Source organism: Dryobates pubescens, chromosome 17 (genome assembly GCF_014839835.1).
Source record: "Dryobates pubescens isolate bDryPub1 chromosome 17, bDryPub1.pri, whole genome shotgun sequence".
Lineage (NCBI taxonomy): Eukaryota > Metazoa > Chordata > Aves > Piciformes > Picidae > Dryobates > Dryobates pubescens.
In genome coordinates, this window is record NC_071628.1 from 11,022,710 (window position 1) to 11,041,217 (window position 18,508).

At 43.5% G+C, this 18,508-nt stretch overlaps 1 protein-coding gene across 1 annotated transcript; it reads right to left on the bottom strand.

Annotated features, from left to right (window-relative positions):
• Window positions 1-185: 185 nt before the first annotated feature.
• Window positions 186-15,069, bottom strand: TUBGCP4 (tubulin gamma complex associated protein 4). The gene is made up of 18 exons (XM_054169157.1): window positions 14,965-15,069; window positions 14,711-14,839; window positions 14,026-14,148; window positions 13,487-13,540; window positions 12,979-13,035; window positions 12,326-12,405; window positions 11,443-11,644; window positions 9,395-9,560; window positions 8,147-8,271; window positions 7,464-7,514; window positions 6,996-7,101; window positions 6,559-6,666; window positions 6,188-6,326; window positions 5,543-5,720; window positions 4,623-4,757; window positions 1,770-1,886; window positions 1,257-1,396; window positions 186-967 (listed from the first exon to the last, which is right to left on the bottom strand). Exons 1-18 carry the CDS (start codon window positions 15,040-15,042, stop codon window positions 955-957), a joined length of 2,001 nt encoding a protein of 666 aa, XP_054025132.1. The 5' UTR covers window positions 15,043-15,069; the 3' UTR covers window positions 186-954.
• Window positions 15,070-18,508: the final 3,439 nt, after the last annotated feature.

The following is an 18,508-nucleotide window of genomic DNA, read 5'->3' on the forward strand; positions in this document are numbered from 1 at the left end:
TCATTTATCTAAAGTTATTCCTCCCAAGAAGGAAAAAGAAAAATGCTTACATTTCTCTGAGCTGAGCAGCACTAATATTCTACTCAACACATAATAAACTCTGAAGGAAGCTGCTGTGTGGTGTGCCACTCTAGTCCCCCTGGCACCTGGGTGCAGACATTGACAACATTCCACATAATTGCATGACAAGATGGTTTTATTTTGGTTCAGCAGGGTAGTCACTAGTGGCATTCTAAATACTCTTTGAGTGAAAACAGTACATTTGGAGCTAGTTAAAGTTCTCCTTAGTTGTAGTTCTAACATGCTTTTTCAGCCAGCAGAGAGCTTTGTACTTTGAATAGAGTAAAGCTCTTACTTCTCTTGTGTGTGATTTTAGCACACAAATTTTATAGTGAAAGCATAGGGCATCACTAGTGGCTCCTTTACCTACACAGAGATGCTACAGCAGTGCACTGTGGGAGAAGAAACTCTTAAAAATCTATTCCTTCTCCCCTTCTCCTTTCACCTCAAGCTGCTCTTGCAGTTGTTTCACTTAGCTGAAGGTAGGTATTTGATGAGCAGACACTGGGTACTGCACAAGTGGGACTTCTGAATGCAAGCAAAACTTCATTCACAGTCAATAAGAACAGACTACCTCCATATACTGATCTGCAGGCTGAAGAGTCAACACATCATAGTTGTTCTTGCTTCACTTTCTGAAGAGGCACAGAGTGCCTCTCTAGAAGCATTTGTAAGTATATGCAGGGCTGCAGAAAGGTGTTTTTTACCAGTTCAGGAAAAAAATGGAGTGGCTTTCTGCAGCCATTGGGCAGCCTCATTAAGTGGCACTTCCTGCCTATTCCTTTTGAAACAGCCACAAGGAAAAATTCAGTTGAGTGCAAACTCTCCAGGAGCACCAGCGCCCACTGCTCTGACACGTCGTTGGTCACAGCCACACAGAAAAGGTCTTAGTGCTTAAACACCAAAACTGCAAGAGAAGGGTACAGTATTAACTATCAACTGATATCAGCATTTGAACTAGCAATATGAGCTAGTAGTCAGCTCATCCTCATGCTGAAATGAACTCAGAAAAAGCACATGGACACAAAAAATGAAGCCATGCCGGTGTGCTACCTGTCTGCCATAGTATCTATCAACACTTTCTTCTACTTATTTTAGCTTACACAATCAATAAAAATGACTTACGATCCCTCACATCACTTGGTACTTCAAGTACCTCAAGACAATGCTACAAGCAACCTTGAAGATGCTCTTACCTGCCCAAGGTTCCTCCAGCCTGAGTGTAGTATTTGTTATAATCCAAGCGCAGCAGCAGTTGAGCCAAGTCAGAGTTTATCTGATGGTTGTGAACGCTGGAGAGAATCATGAAGAGAAGTGATGACTGGCGACTGAATCCCTACAAATGACAAAGAGTCAGTTCAAGAGACCAAGCAAGGAAGCCTTTCATCTCTGTTCCTGCCTAAACAACTCTTTAACAGCCTAAAGAAAAGAAGCACCAAAAGAGAAGCAATGCTTGCTGTCCAGTATAAGGTAAGAATTATTGGGTGTTAGGTATCCCAAGAGGCACTGACTGCTATCCACCTTCTTTCTACTGGAATAGGGCCATTCCTGCATTTCTGGACATTCTTCAGGAACATTAATTACAGTAATGGCAAGCACTCATACAGAAGGCTTCAGCTTAAGCTTACTCCTATTATACAGTTACCAGAGCCTTTTGCTTTGGCATATGTTTGCATGGGAGAATAAGTGGTTCACAGAAACAGACTCACCTTCACCAAAATACTGAGCTGTGCAGCTCCCCGTTCATCTAATGGGCCCAGATTCTGACTGACCAGAGAACAAAAACTATGACAAAGATCCAGAATTTCATTTAAGCAGTGGAAAACCTGCATGGGATAAAAAGTACAAAATTGTAGTTCAGAGTTCAAATCAAGACAAAGCTGTTCTCAGCACCTGAGAAGTTCCATCATTCATAATCAAAGTGTTGCTGATGTCATGCATTTAATCAGCAAGGAAAATGTTAAAGCACCTCTAGCATGCTTTCAAGGTTCTCTACAGAAAAAGGATGAAATAGCTAGTCTTGTCCAATGAGCAAGCCATCACTGCAGCTGCAGGATTGAGAGGGAAGACTAAAGAACAGCAAGAGATTTCGTTTGAGGCTTCAGTTTCACTGTTCACAAAACCTGGAAGTTCTTTTCTATCAGTTGGTCAGGGTAACCTGCATTCAAGCATGCTAGGAAAACCCAAATGCCTCTCAGAAGTAACTGCTAGGACACTTCAACTGTCCACTCTGGAACTTTTGTGGGCTGCCACCCTGGTGCTTTAGCCTCACAAACCGAGCAAAATTCATGAAACAAACAAGATCTGTGGGATCACTCTTTAATTGATACCAACCTTCTTTGGGAAGGTTTTTGTGAGGCCATGCCTTTAATAAAAATCCTGGCAACACTAAACATATTTTTGACTAAAATGATGATTAAAAAAGATCTTAAGTCCCCCCAGGAACATCTCAAGCATTTCTATCCCCTAAAGGGAGTGTTTCCTAAGCTAATTCTGCATTTCAGATTGAGCCCCTCAGGAATACTGTTCCCAGCACTATGCTAATTAGTACTTTAATAAAATTGCCTGTGAGAAAAACATTATGACAAAATGTAAGTTAACAAGGTAGGTGGTATTGGATGATAGGTTGGACACGATGATCTTGAAGGTCTCTTCCAACCTGGTCTGGTCTATTCTATTCTATCCTGGGTCTGGCTAGGAGGGTTAATTTTCACAAGAAGGTGGAAGAGGGCCACAGCCAAGGCAGCCAACAGACTCAGCCAATGGGGTATTTAACACCATGACATTGTGCACATTGTTCAAGGGGAGGGCTGGTGGGACAGCAAAGGGTGGTTGGGGCAAGCTGCTTTGTGGGGCAGAGTCAGCTCTCAGCATGGTGATCGCTGCGTTTTGTATCACAGATTCACAGATTGCATGGGAAGGGGCCCTCAAAGGTCATCTTGTCCAACCCCTCTGCAGTCAGGAGGGACACCTCCAACTAGATCAGGCTGCCCAGCGTTACAGTGTGCTCCAAACCCCCTTTCCCCATCTGCATCAGCAGAGGTTTGAATGGGGAAAGACATTCACAAAATTGCCTTCCCCTTTGCCTGGGGACAGGTAATTAGTGCCATTCCTCCTGCCAGGGCTGAAGTTCCTTCCCTGTGGGGGAAGTCTGCTGGCTTTGGGAGCTATGATGAAGTGGGGTGCTTTGCGCCCATTATACATTGGCTTTGGACACATTGTCTAGAAATGCCTTAAATAGAGTGACCAGAAAGTGATCTGGGGTCTCCCCATCATCTCGCTCCTGCTTTTGCTCTCATTCCTTCTCTTGCTCTGGCCTTCATCTTGCTTACTCCACTCAGACCTGGCTTCTCCCCAGACCCTGCTTGCCTGAGGTCCTGCTCCCTGCCTGCTGTGAAACCTGCGGCTTTCTTGCAGTGCTGCTGCTCATGAGTTTTGCCTCAGCAGCCATGTCTACAGCCACTTTAATGCTGGTGGGTCCTTTTCCTTTGGATTGTGCTGCATTACCCACAAATTGGATTATAAAACCTGCAGTTCCTGGAGCCTGCTGCCAAGGAGATACCTAGGGACCAACGCCAAATTCCTGCTCTGTCCTCATGAGTACAACCTGGCATTCTCATCGGCTTTCCCAAGGTTCCTGGCTTGCCTCTGATTATAAGTGGGGTGAAGCTATTTCGTGGGTTAGCCTTTCCCATTTTCTGAATGCTCTAAATAGTACTAAAGTTGCCCAGAAGCATCCTGGCAGAATTTGAGACTGAATAGAACCTGTAAATAATTCAGTAAGCTTTAGACCTAGTTTTGGGGTGGGGGTTTCAGGAAAAATGAAGATAACTTTATTTTTGTAATTCCCACCTCGTTAATTCAGCCCCTACCAAATCAGCCAGGACTATATCAAGTCTGATCTTGACTGTCTTCAGGAATGGGGCCTCAACCACATCTCTGGACAACCTGTTCCAGTGTCTCACCACCCTTATTGTGAAGAGCTTCCTCCAATATCCAACCTAAATCTACCCTGCTCATTTCAAATCAGTGCCCCTTGTCCTGTAGCTACAAGCCCTTCTAAACAGTCCTTCCCATAGGTCCCCCTATTGCTATATACCAATTATTATTATTGTTATTAGTGTTTATTCTCTCTTTGTGTTGCTCTTCTAAACTGTCCTCACCTCACCAGCAGAGTTTTGCCTTTTTCTCCCAATTCTCCTACCCATCCCACCAAGGGTGGGGGTGGGTGGGGGTGTGTGTGTGTGTGTCCAGGAGCAGTGAGCCAGCAGCTCCATGCATCTCTGCTGCCAACTGGGACTAAACCACAGCTTGAGGTTAACTGAACATTGGAATAATCTTTATTTATAATTGCCAGGAATGCAGCACCCATGCTAACCAATCATAAACTAAGCAATCTTAAATCACATATCTGTTCTAGTTCATACCTACTTTACTCCTAGAACTGTTATCTGCACTGCAGGAGATTATCACTGATCTGTTTTAAAAGAGATGGTTTGTCATTTTTGTTCAAAAAGGTGTGTTTCTTAGGTTAGAGAAAGTTGAAAACAAGACTGACTTACAGGTTTTAGGAGGATGAAAGACTGAGCCAGGAGATTACTTAAGAAATGATCATGAGCCAGTCGTATGCTCTCAAAGTCTCGTGTGGAATTGATCTGCTGCAGAAGCTGTGAGAACTGAGACTCCAGTACATCCACCTGGTGGATACACAGAAGATTCATTAGTATCTTGACAATGAGAGTACTTCAGACCAGCCAGAACTTTTGTGTAAGAAACTTACTTTCCTATGGCTATCCTTACCTCAGAGGCTACACCTCCTGAACGGAACTGTAGTACACAGTAGCACACAATGTGGGGGGAGTGGGAATGACTGCTTTTGATGCTTAAGTATTATTAAGTAGAAAGAGAAATGGTTACTTCCTTTAACTATTGAAAAAGTACATAGCATGTAAACAAAGGTACTTCCTTGTAGTAATCTCTGAATTTTACACTGAGAGGTACTACCTGGAGTCTCCAGGCAAAGGCTGCAGCGTAAAAGCTCTGCCAGCTCATCTGGAGAATCCAGAAGGCCAAGCTCCCTCAGTTCAGCTGTTATCAGCTGATGTGTAATCCTCACAAAATCATGCTACAAGTAACTGGTGTTTACATTTGAAATGTCTCTTTTTCATTTCCAATGGTCAGAATATGACTTTTAATTCTTAAAGAAACGAAACAACTGACAACAAACCAACCCCAACAACTTGCCACTTAATTCAAACTGGAGTTTACTTAAAAGGGCAAGGGAAGAAGCCAGGATGGCATCTTAATGATCACCTTCAGAGGTGACTGGCTTCTCGCAAATGTTTAGTAGCACTGGAGAGCCAAACTTCCTCCCTGATTCACTAGTCCAGAAACTTGTGGCACTAAGTTTGGGAAGTCAGAGAAGGTTCTAGACTTGTTCCACAAGAAATTGTGATTTCCTTAAGGTAGAAAGAATCCTGACCTGCAGATAATACTGAAGGTTGTCCACGAGGAAAGCCATGTGGTCCCTCAGACGCCACTTGATGGCATCAGTTCTGTTAGATTTGAGGTGCTTGCGCTGCATCTGGAGAGCCCAGCAGTGCTGCAGCTCAGCCTGGACTCGTCGTACACTCAGCAGGTATTTGAACACAACATTGTACCTACAGTCAAAAAATACCAAGTTGGTCAAGACTAAAATCTTCCTTGGGTGCAGGTGCTGGAGAACACAACAATGCAAGCCTGGAAAAGAAACAGGAGGTGGCAGCCTGTCAACAGGCAGGGTAGGTCAGGTGATGGCTCATCTCAGAGTAAAGATTTCTGCGTTTTTTAGGTCAGTAAACAATGCAAGCAAAGTTTATTTCACCCTAAGGAGGGAAGAACTGACAGTTTTGATAAGTAGCACGGTTCATGTAGCAGCGCAGATCTGCCAGCATCTCGCAGGTCTTACTGTCATTGCAACAAATACCCTCAATGTGATTAAGTGGAAAGAGACATTTTAAGGTTCAAGGAGCAACATCAACATTTTACCTTTCTCTCCACAGACAGGAAAAACCCCACAGCATGTTAGTGGCCACCTGAGATCAGGGAACCTGCAGATGAATATATGAAGACTACACCTAGTACTTACTTCTCCAGAACAGCAGGAGTAAAGAGAATGTGCAGTGGCCACTGAACTTTGTAAGAAAGGCCCAGAGCTGCCCATCCAGATGTGGGGGCTTCACGTGGAGACAGCTCCCGGGAAGGTCCTTCACGAGTCTGAGAAGCATCTGAAAACAATTGAGGTGTTGAATTAAATAATTTTCTCAGTCAAGGCAACCATGATAAGGAAGAAAAGGAGAAAGAACACAAGGAGAAAACCTAAGCAGGCTAGGCCATCACATAGGGCTGCAAAGGGAACAGTGAGTATTTCTTTAACTTCAGAGAAGGGTATGTAATAACACTTGAAAACAAGGTCACTATCTCCCCTCTTAACTCAATACTAAAAATACAAGTAGATACCTTTATGCTCCTTGCCATGATACTCAATGGTTAAATGAAGCAGAGGAAGAAGGTTGTCATCATCTAACAGCACTTTATGAGCAGACTGCTGAAAGGCAACGTTGACATCTGACAAGAGAGCACAGATAGCAACAGAAGATGATGCAGCTAGTGCTAATTTTGCATCTATTCATTATTTATGCTTGGCCATAAAAGACAAAACTGATGTGCTATTTGCACTGTTTTCAAATATGGAGAGAAACCTGCCATCAGAAAGTTTCTGAGATGTTATTTTCACCCACTCTGAGAGACAAATGTAATTCAGAAGTGCTGTTTGTTCAAAACCAACAACATCTAAAGGATAAAACAGAGCTTTTCTGTACTGGATGTGGCTAACCATCTCCCTGCTATATATACCCCAGCAAGGACAGATCAGTAAATTAATAAGCAACACTCACCGTGTTCAGTTACAGCTGTGGGTGGTGTTTTTAGCATGTGCTGTGCAGTGTCAATGAAGGCTTGAAACAGCTCACCTCTTCCCAAAAGGTAGAAGTCTTTTATAATCTGTGGACATAATTTTTTTTGTATGTAAGCATCATCAAAAAATGAGGAGAAATTTCAAGCATTCATTTTCATTACTACTTGGACAACTTCTGGAAAGCTCTGAATTTCACCTAGCACCCAAAAAGGCTATGCTGCCTTTGCTTCAAGGAGCAAACCACAAAACCATAAACATGTACTCCTCTGACTCTGTCCCTGACCCAGTGCTCATTCTTGAGACCTGGAAAATTAAAACAGTTTTACCTCAAAGAAGAATGTGAAGAATCTAAGACATTAAAGTATGTAATGGGAAAAAGCCACAAAAATGAAATTAAATTAAGAAAAATTAAGCTGCTTTATCAAAAACAAGCTATCAGGTACATTACCTTCAGCTGTCCTAGTAAATCTGATTCCTCCACCATCAGTTTCCAAAGATGCTAATGAGAAACAAAAAAAACACAAAAGAAACCTGCTCAGATTTATCTAAACCCGTTCAGTGAGATCAGGAGCTGTGCTAAAATACTTGTGATGCACACAGAAAAGCACCCATGTACAATGCTATATAAAGCACAAGACAACACCCTAGGAATTGTGTGTGTAGGCAGCCTATGCTACCAGTTAGAACACTCTTGATGTATACCACCAAGAAACTCTAAGAAACGTGAAGACCCTTGATACAAAAATAAGCAAACCCTTAAGAAACTACTTCCACCCCAGCTTTGTTGTCACTTCTCTAAACTCTTCATCTTCTCAGGTTGCACTCCCTGCCCCAGATTAAAAAACTGCCAAAGCAAAGAATTTGCCATTTGTTATGCTGAAAGCACGGTAAGAAGTTCTAAAATTGTTTCAAGTGAACTTAAAAAATAACCTAAAAGTTCTCTTTCTTCCATGCACAGTATCTGTTAATGTCCTTTTGTCAAGAGAAGCTGGGGTAACATGAAGCTCTGAGCCCCGTAAGAACATGACAGCTACACTTCTTCAGTCACTGATTCTATCTTCTCCCACTTGTTCCCAAAGCTGAAGAGCTCTCCTTGGGCTGCACAGCAGTTATCCTTCCTAAGATCCTTACCTCAGCAACAGTGCTCCGTATCCAGTCAACCACGGACTCAAAGTCCACTAAACTAAAGCGCGGCTGCTGCTTGAGTCGATGTAGCTCTGCTGCAAAAGTGTCCTCCTGGTTTTTTAAGATGGAGCCTGTGCAGCAATGAGAAAAGCATTTTGAACAATTAAAGGAATACTATTTGGAGAAGTGCAGACCCTTTCCATCACAGAGGGGCAGAAAGGCTGTCCAGCCAAGCATCATTTCAGGTCTTGTCGAGGAATGTGAAGTTGAGGAGGCCTCAAAGCACAAGTACCAAGGCACAAGATTACCGATGCAATTACAGTTACAGCATGGGCACTTGACAATAGCTGTGCTATCAGGACAGTGCTGTGCTATCAGGAAAAACCCAACATGTTTTCCTTGTAAAGGACTGACACCAACAGTCCTTTTCCTATGATGGAGCTGGATCTTTGAACCCACACATTTTCTGACACATTAACCAGATGGTCTGGTTTTCCATCTACCTCTGCCCCTTTCAAATCTATCCTACTGCTTGAACATGGGGATTGTTATTAGTTTTTTGAACCAACTAAGCCAGACCAATGTATCTTCACTTTGCTTCTGCTAAGGCAAGAAAACAGTCCCATTTAGCTGGTCCTTTGCTCTCTACAATGTTGCTCCAATCATCTGAGTGTTTCTGCACAGACAAGCGCAAAATAGAGCCTCCAACGGAAGACCTCCCCAGTTGCTGTGGGAATATATTCTTTAAACCATCAGCTGGATTGTCTCCCTCTTGCTGTCTTAAAGGCTCCATCTTGGTAATTTGTCTTCTACAGGAACCTTTGAGACTTCCTTACAATGAGTCTCTTCTGTTTGTGAATGGATTTTAATCCTATGACACCATTCTGTGACGCACACCAAGAGCAAGAAACGCCCTTGTGTCTGCCTGCCCTCTTCAGGGTGCAAACTGAAAAAAACCCAGGACATTTACAGTCACTTCATTTATCCACAGCAAATCACAGTGACTTCTTGTTGGAGGCAATGTTTGGAAAGTGCTTTCACGTGCTCATTTTAGTCTTACATTGCTACCTCTCCTTGGAATTAGTCAGAAGCAGAACACTGGGACCACTGCTCTGCCCTGGCACAACCATCTGCGTGTTTTCAGGGATGTCAGCCAGTAGTCAGTGACTTGAGGAATTCATTCATACAGCACTTTGGCAGATACTTGTTGGCCACTCATAACTGGGCAAAGGCTACAAGAAACATGGTCCTTACCTTTTCTGGTTAGGTTAACATTTTGATTCTCAAACATCTGTACAGATTCTCCCACAAAGAGAATTTTCTCAGCAACCCGCACAGGGATGTATGAGGGCAGCATTTCCACTCGCAGAGAAAACTGTTTGAGAGATGGAGCCAACATGTTCTCCTCCTCAATCAGGCGCTGTCAGAGACCCCAGGGAAAAGAAACCAAGGAGGGGAAAAAAAAAAAAAAGTCACAAAACCAGATAGAAAAGGTATATAAAGGGAATAGGAGGGAAAATCCATGTAAGGCAAAAGGTAGTAAATCTGATTTGTATCATTTAATTAAGTCTGTAAACTTCTTTATGCTTCTGGTATGCTAGCAGATCTCACAAGACACATTGTTTTCATAAGAGGCGGGAGCAGATGTGGGAAAAGGAGAAGCTAAACCTTTGTGGCATAGCAGCAAATTGGCTCTCCCAAAGGATAATGTTACACCAGCAAAAAGAATTTTTGTTGCAGCGGCATTCATTATATTAAGTTTCTCTGCAGGGATAACAATGTTAATTAGCTGATGAAAAGTAGCTCTCCCCAACACCCGTTCCTGTGTGTTTTAATACTGGTAGAAGACTTCTGGCATAGGGCAAATATGAACACCTCCACTGGAAAGCAAACGGGTTAAAGATCTGAAAGCTCGCTAGCATAAATTAGGCTTTGAAAGGGGTTTAAAACAATACAGTAAGTTAAGAAGTTTTTCCTGAATGTATTAATAAAGCACTCTAAGTACAGAGGCAAGATACTCCTTTGGAGAAGCAAGACTGATTATTTCATTTGGCTTTCTTATTACTGGAGAATTAGGTTCATTAGTCAATGACAACAAAAAAACCCCACAAAACTAAACCCACAGAAGTCCTCAAAAGGAGAGTTCAGCATGAGTTTGTACACTGGTATTAACAGCTTGGCAACTCTCGTAAGATTCTTCTGGCACTTTTAGGTGAGGAATGCTCAAGTATTTTATCAGTCTACCCCATCAACCATCAGGATTTCATATTTCACTCTCTAATTGCAGAACTGCCAGCACTGTTATTCACCGGCACTGAAGAAGAAAGTTAATCAGGCTTTCTCAGTATCATCTATTTAACGCCCACATTTTCCACCATGCATCTACAAGACTCAATTTTCACATTCTTCATATATCCATATATAGTGAAATGATAGATTTCCCTGTGCCTAGCAAAGACTGTACAGGGCACTTACTTAGTATGCAACAGTGTTCCAGGCTTGAATCCTCTGTGTGTTTACAGCCAACCTGCATGCAGCACAGTAACACCACGGGATGTCTTCTCACAGTAAACTAGAGTGTGAATTTCCAGAGCTACATCTGTTCTTCACTGTCCCCTTATGTAGGTGCTCTTCAGATGCACAAAGTGTGGAAGATTACTCCACTAAGAAGTCTGCTTTGCACAAGGGCACTCTAATGGTATGCCATTTACACAAGGAGTTACTATTCACCAGTACAATGGCAGGGACCTACAACAGCAGGTTGGTCCCTTGCTTAACTTAGCACCAGACACGTTCTTAGCAGCCTCTGGACTCTCCCACAGCACATTTTTCCCTAGTAATATCAGTAGTATTGCCCTGTTAGGTAACATTGCACAACAAATGGCTGTGCAAAAAGGGCACCTGACCCAGTAGCCAATAGAAAAGGTGCCTATCAAGTCAACAACCAAGCTCCCTGCACCATGGTCTCTTACAATTGCTTACAGCACCACCAATGCCTGTGCTGAGCAGACCACTGTGTTGACCATAAGGAATCATAAAAGAGTCAGTCAAGAGCAGGGCGAGGACAGCAGCTCCAATTACTTGGCAACAGCATCTATGCAAATTCACTCAGAGGGCTTTCAGCCCCCAAACTATCCTCCTGTCCCTGTCCTTTATGCCTAGCTGCATCCTGTTACAATATTCTATTAATTTTCCACCTGTCAGCTCTCAATATGTGCCCATTCTAGCACAGTTCACACTGAAGCATAAGACAATCAATCCCTAGAGACTAAGGGAGGCCAAGCTATCACCCACAGTCTTACCAGGTCCTGCAGTTCTCGTAGCTGTTTTCCTGTAAGTCCCCCAATTCCTAGGTCATCATCGTCTTCTTCAGGTTGGCTAGGGACATTCCCAGAAGAGGGGCCTTGTTTGATAAAGAATTCTTCATGTTGGTCTAGTAGCAATCCATGCAGCATCCAGGCAGAGAGCTGCTTATACATGACTCCATGACACACAGCCAGAATCCTGAGGTCAAGAGCAACAGACAGTGGGGCCTTCACATGCAGGAATCAAGACCTCATAAACTCATTGTACAAAGTTCTGCAAAGCTCAGCTAGTGAGGCAGGCAATAAGGTAAGTGCTAAATGGATAATGTGGAATGGTTTGGGGTTTTTTTTGTTGTTTTGTGGGTTTCCTTTTGTTGTTGTTTTTTTAAACAGAGAAAGGTGGCCCAATCTCTTGCAAACCTAAACTAACATATCCTCTGGATATGTGCCTTCCCAACACCTGCTATTATACCAGAAGTTTAAGTATATTTGCAGTGGCTTCCCCATCCTGCTGGTTCTACTTGTAAGTGTGAATATAAATTATCTTTTAAGAAGCCTGGCTTTCTCCCCATGGACATACAAACCTAGGAGGACTCAGTCACATTTATCCTTTTGAAGGATCAAAAAAAATAATAATTCAGTAATAGGTCTATTGTGTGCAAAATAGCTCACATAAACCTCAAAGGAAGAAACAACTTAGGGCCTGAACTTTTCACAGCACTAAGTCCAAAGTATGGAAAATTCCTGCCATGAGCCTGCTTTACATAAGTAGTGGGAACTGTGACTCTTCTCCCTGCATGCTACTCCTATTGCTTCACAAGTAAGATAAAAACTTTGGCACTAATTCCAGAAGAATTAAATACTAGCTGTATTTACATACTTTTCAAGAGCACTGCGAACAGGAGGCAACCCCCCACAGCTATGTTTGTGGACTGTTTCCAGGATCTGACATCCATGAATCTGCAGAAAGAAACCATGGTTTGACTAGGTCTTTTATTTGGATCTGTACTGACATTTTCAGACATTTAATCACTATGCTTTCACCTAACAAGAAAATGTCTTAACAAGTTGCAGATGTTTTACAGAAGGAAAAATGGAACGCTCCATGTAGTGAAGAAGGCGGCCTCCTATGTGTGGCTCTACAGCAAGCTGCTCTCAAAAACTTCCTGTAGCAAAAAATAAGCATCTATGGATTCTCAAAACATTAGCTTCAGCCTTTTTTTTTTCTTTAGTTGACAGTGGGAAAAAAAGGCTCAGTAAAGAAGAAAATCCAACCAGTGGCACTTCTTACTATGAAGTGCATTGTGATTGTAAAATGCAAAAAAATCAAAGACTGCACTGAAAATGAGAAACTCAAATCCACTGTAAACAGATTTGCAAAACAGTTATTCAGGACTTACAGCTGCATGAAGAACAGGGCACCCACTGCTGAAAACACATTCCTAGTATTAATGGTCTCAGATGGGGGCAGAAAGAACTTCATTAGCTAAAGAGGAAACATCTTAAGGGAAATTAGCTACAATTTTACTGCACCTTCTGAGTCTTGATCTGTTCCACCATGACCATCACAGAAGGGAAGAGTAAATGAAACTGCAGAATAAGAAGTATAATATTGAATTAGGTTGTTATGCCAGGGAGAGAGAAAAAACTATACTTGAGTACGTGTGGACAGCAGCCAATTACAGTAATTTAATGGCACTGTCATCTTTCTTTATCCACAAATTAAAAACATGACATGAAAATCTCTGTGAAGTATGCCCTCCTTCCTCTGGGCCAAGATGCATGATGTTCCTATACTCCAGTTACAGTTCAGCCTAAACATAGGTTGTGAGGAATGTGTGAGGGACAAGGTGGAAGATCTAAGCTTTGTGTCAAAGTACAAGCAATCCTCTAAGCATGATCAAGGGACTACAAAATGTAGAGGCACTGCTAAGAAATTACATGACAGACTAACCCTTATTTATCCCACCCACATTCTTACTAGACTCAAGGAGAGATAAGTGTAACCAAAGAGCACTACCTGCTTATTAACATGACATACCTGGTCCAAAGAATAATTAACATGTGAGATTGAAAGATGTGGGTCAGCCAGAAACTGTAAGAACAACAAAGCAATTAATGAAAATTAAAATAAGGTATGGATAAGTGAAAAAACATGTTTGGCTCTATATTACCAACCTCTAGTTCCTACAGCCTTCTTCCCCCCCATATTTTTGGGCTGTGTCCCATTTTAGGCTATAACAACCACTGGGTGGTGACAGTACCCAAGATATGACTGGTGCTAATCCAGCAGATTACTCAAAACCTTTACAACTGAAACAGAAGTCACAACTGTCTAAGGCAGCACTGGGCTCTGAGGCAGATGGGGCACTACTGAGCTGAAGGCAGGGGGGACTTAGTACATTACAATGAAGAGTCATTTACAATGCACCGCACAGGAGTAATTTGGAAGACAAGCCTGATGTGGAAAGGAAAATTCCTCTTTAGCTACTATTACTTAGCATGTTAATTTCAGAAATGACAGCTTTCCATAACTGGCAAGCAGTAGGACAGCCTCTCATTCCAAAACCTCTCTTTTACCTCTTGTTCTAGGTCAAGTAGTGCCTGTCGATACGGCTGCAGCACCGAATCAAGACCTGTGCAGAAGGCTCGCAAATAAATGCCATGTAATCCACTCTGGTTTTGCTGAGATGGATGGTGGTCCTGAAACCAAACAATAAAATCTACATCACTTCCCCAGTCTAAAGAAGAATGGAGTTTCTCTGCAGCGTTAAACCAGCAGCCAGTGCTCCAAACACACTGACATGCACCTTAGCCCACCACAAAGTGGCCAGGAGTGAAAAAGGAGGGAAAAACAATTGTTAAAGACAGTTACTTGAGCAGCTTTATATTTAGCTCTATTGTGAACATATGCAAATTAGAAACATTGCTAACATCAGTGTTTCTTTGCACTTGTGCATGCCTGTAGGGTCTTGAAGCTCTTCACAAGCCATGGGGACTCACAGCAATACAGGAATGAGCACCCTGTACAGTTCACAACACCTGCCCAGCCTGCAGCGACCGGGAGTTATTACAGTATGCTCCACAGGAACAAGATTTTACATCTGGCCCATCCTTCTGCATCCTTCTTTATTTGCATCGCACTGAGCTTCCTGGCGCCCTGCTCGGGAGCGCGCATTTGTCTGTCCTAGCACGGGTACCCGCTGCAGGGCAGTCATGCCTCCGCTGCCCGGGCAGTACCGCGGCGTGGGGCGGCGGCCCTGACCTGCTGCTGTACATGTCCCGTGTACTGCTCCACAAATTCGGTGAAGCGGATGTAGTCGGTGCCGAGGCGGCAGAGGCGGTTCAGGACGCTGGTCTCGCTAGGGTGCAGGAATGGTAGTTCCTGAGACACCTGAGGGAAGAAACAGGGGTGAAGGCGGCGCAGGCCGGGCCGGGCAACTCCGGCGGGGACTGGACGGGGCCCGGCCGTGGAGGCTGTAGAACGCCGGGGCGGGGGCAGCTGGGTCCGGTCCGTACCTGCAGACCAGCACGCTTGCTCCAGGTGAAGACCGCTCCCGGGTAGCCGCTCAGCGCCAGCAGCAGCTCGTGAATCATCCTGTCGCGCGGCCCGCGCCGCGCGGGCTGCTGGGAGGCGCGCAGGGGCCGTCGGGAAGGGCTGGGCCGGCAGCGGGCGCTGTGAGGGTGGATCCTCGCCGGGCGCGTAGGGGAGCGGGGTTGTGCGAGGGCGGGCGCGCTGGCTTTGCTTGAAGAGTCACCGAAAGCTGCCACCCCGGCTGGGTTGCGTCGTGAGGGGTGCCCTTGCTGCCCTTAGGGCGCGCTGGCGTTTGCTTGCTGTAGGAGAAGGGTTGAGTAACGTAGGTGGTTGTGGTGCATGTGCTGGTCCGCAAGATCTGCCAGGACAGCAACGAATCCCCAGCCTTCTAGGTTGAATTTTGGTCTTGGTATTCCTTAGCGGAGTTCTTTATTGCTTTCTCATATTATTTATCAATGTCAGTTTTACCTGTCTCTTATTTATTTTGTATTGTTTCCCTTGACTTTCTCTCTTGACCCATGCAGTCTTTTATCAAAACTGCCCACTTCCAAAATTGTGTAGCTCTCTAATGAGATTGTTTGTAGCAATCTCCTTTCAATGTCCTTTTGCCTGTTTTGGGCAGTGCTTTTCTTCCTGTGCATTTCTACTCTTTGAGAAGAAATTAGTATTAACTATGACATAATATGTCTGTTTACTGTCCATTTTAAATGTGTGTTTAGTTCATGTCATAATGAGGTCTGAGAGATAGGAAGAACTTCTGTTGCCTTCTTACATGGATGAATACATTCCTAGTACATTGCCTCACTTTACAAAGAATTTTTCCTAACATGGTCTTTGATACTTTAATTTGCTTTCTATAGTTATCTTTATGTGTAACTTGGGAGCCTCAATACTATGATTGCATAATTTGTTAGTATGATAAAAAGCTGTCCTCTTTATACTGACAAAACTTTGTTGTCTGAATAAAGACCGAGGAGTGTGGCCAAGGATCTGTTGTTCATCAGTGGGCCAGAAAAGCTACGTGCCAATCCTGCTGATAGGAGGCCGTTTGAAGTTCAGCGCTGTTGGCTTCAATCTCGCAGTGCTGAAGTCAGTGGCAGTACTTCCCTTGTTTGTGAAGGGCTTTGGTTCAGTCCATGCAGCTGACTGTACATTCTATGCTAACAGGTAGACTTTGATTAATGCTGAATTTAAACCCTCTTTTCAGTAGATTATAAAGCTAAGCATGTTATAGATAGCTTATAGGTAGTTAAACAGGTAGTGATGGCTCAATAACTGTCAGAAAATATTTAGTCTGCAAATACGTACATTAATGGTATCTTTCTACAGTACTGTTAATATAATACTTTTATTAGCATAAGTACATACTACACGTCTTATCTGTTAGAGAAATCTTGAATCTAAATACAGTCATCTTCTGAAGCCAGAAACTAATCTTAGAGAAGCATTCCTTCATAAAAAGTGGAAAATCGTTCCTTGAGAACAAGGCAAGAGTAAACAGTATAAAATTTCTTAAAGCAAAAAGAACTTTCCCTTATCAAAGGGGAAGGTTGTGGGAGGAGCTGGATTTTGTGGAAGGTATGAGTTGTTGGAAGTGAATCATACTGGGATAAGATTATAATTAAGCATGAAGGGAATTTAAATAAGAGACATGGTGGCTTTTTCACTGCTGGAGTCCTTTGATGGTGAAAGTTAGGGGTTTGATGCAGTGTTTAGTACATGGCCAGTGTTGCAGAATTCGTCAGACTAGACGTCTTGTGTCTTTGCTTTATGATCTGTAAATCTGTTTTATCCCCACTCACTTGTTTCCTGCTAGGCATTGTGGTCTCTCCAGGGCTTAAATTACTTGGTTCTTCAAGTGTCTTTTTAGGTAGCCCACGTGCAAACAAATACAGAGGAAGCAAACAGCATTATAAAGTGGATAGAAAGACGGGGTGTACCACAGGCAAAATGAATTTTGACTTGTCTAATGTTGTTTTGTTCTGCTTTTCCAGGTAGCTGTGGGGCTTCATTGGATCTTACAGGTCTTTCAAGAAAAACTGTACCTGGTGCACAGTTTCCCAGCTAAGAAGCCTTTTTGACAGTACAGAGCTTGGTCATGTTGTAGTGTCACAAGAAAGGGAGGGTTTTATCATAGGCAGATTGATAACTTGCCTCTAAAGAATAAGAACTCCTCTGCTATTCCAGCAGCTGGTTGCTGTGGCCTAGCATCATGTCGTAACAGTCAGCAGAACTGGGCAAGATTTAAGCTCCATGCTTTTGTGTCACATGCTCTCAGTATTCTGTGGGGAGTCCTGCACATGGGGTACATGCAGAGCTGTATTCCAGGCAGCTGCTGGGTATTTTGGTGCAGGATCAGGATGCAAAAGCCTAGTCTGGAATGACGGAATTGGGAAGACATGTTCTGAAAGGCAGACTTCTTTTTGTCATGCCTGGCTTGTCTGGTACAGTGGAAGCATGTGGGATGGGGCAATCTGCATTATCTTGCCCTAAGTGTGCAGCTGCTTCCCTTGCATTTTTTCCAGAGCTTCATGCAAAGTTCCCTGCTGCAAACATGGGTGGATCAGGGCTGTGGGAGTGTGGTTGTGAACTGAACTAGCATTGAGGCATGAGAATGCTTGTATGTCAGTGTGCCTCTGTCTTTTAACGCCAGGTCAGTAGCTTGTCTCATTTGACCACAGAATGATAGGAGTTGGATGTGACCTCTGGAGATCATCTAGTCCAACCCTCTTCCCCAGAAAAGGTTCACCTAGAGCAGGTGCACAGCACCCAGGCAGGCTTTGAATGACTCCATAGATGTAGTCTCCACCATCTCTCTGGGCAGCTTGTTACAATGCTCTACCACCCTCAGTGTAATGAAGTTCCTCCTCATGTTTAGATGGAACTTTTTGTGTTCACGTTTGTTCCCAATATCTCTTGTCCTGTCACTGGGCAGCACTGAAAGAAGCCTGGCCCCATTCTCCTGACACCCGCTATTTAAGTATTTATAACCATTGATAACATTGTTCCTCAGCCTTCCCTTCTCTAGGCTAAAAGGCCACAAGTCTTTCAGCCTTTGCAAGACAAATGGTCTGGCCCTTAATAATCTTGTAGCCCTTTGCTGGATACTCTCAAGTAGTTCCCTGTCCTTGAACTGGGGAGCCCAGAACTGGACACAGTACTCCGATGAAGTCTCACCAGGGCAGAGTAAAGGGGGAGGAAAACCTCCCTCAACCTGCTGGCCACACTCTTAATGATGCATCTTTTAGGATACCATTGGCCACAGGATACTACTGACCACTACGCTTCTCATCTGATGTTGGGACCCAAAAGTCAACCTTTCCTGTTGGCAATCCAGAGCCTAACATGCAACCATATGCAAAAGAGTCAAGTACATGAGGAGTAGGAGACTTTTTTGGATGTATATACACCCACATATGCAGTGTGCATATATATATGTAAAATACTTAATTAACTGAGACAGCCCCTTCTGAATTCCTAGAGGGTATTCTGACCATGTGGGCACAGAACATGGAGTTAAACCTGGTA

Excerpts from the sequence above, each read along its gene's own strand:
- TUBGCP4 (XM_054169157.1), bottom strand. The coding sequence starts at position 15,042 with ATGATTCACGAGCTGCTGCTGGCGCTGAGCGGCTACCCGGGAGCGGTC. Across the intron at positions 8,272-9,394 it reads TGTTAACCTAACCAGAAAAG|GCTCCATCTTAAAAAACCAG; the intron begins GTAAGGACCATG and ends ATTGCTGCACAG. Across the intron at positions 5,721-6,187 it reads ACTCCTGCTGTTCTGGAGAA|GTACAATGTTGTGTTCAAAT; the intron begins GTAAGTACTAGG and ends TTTTGACTGTAG.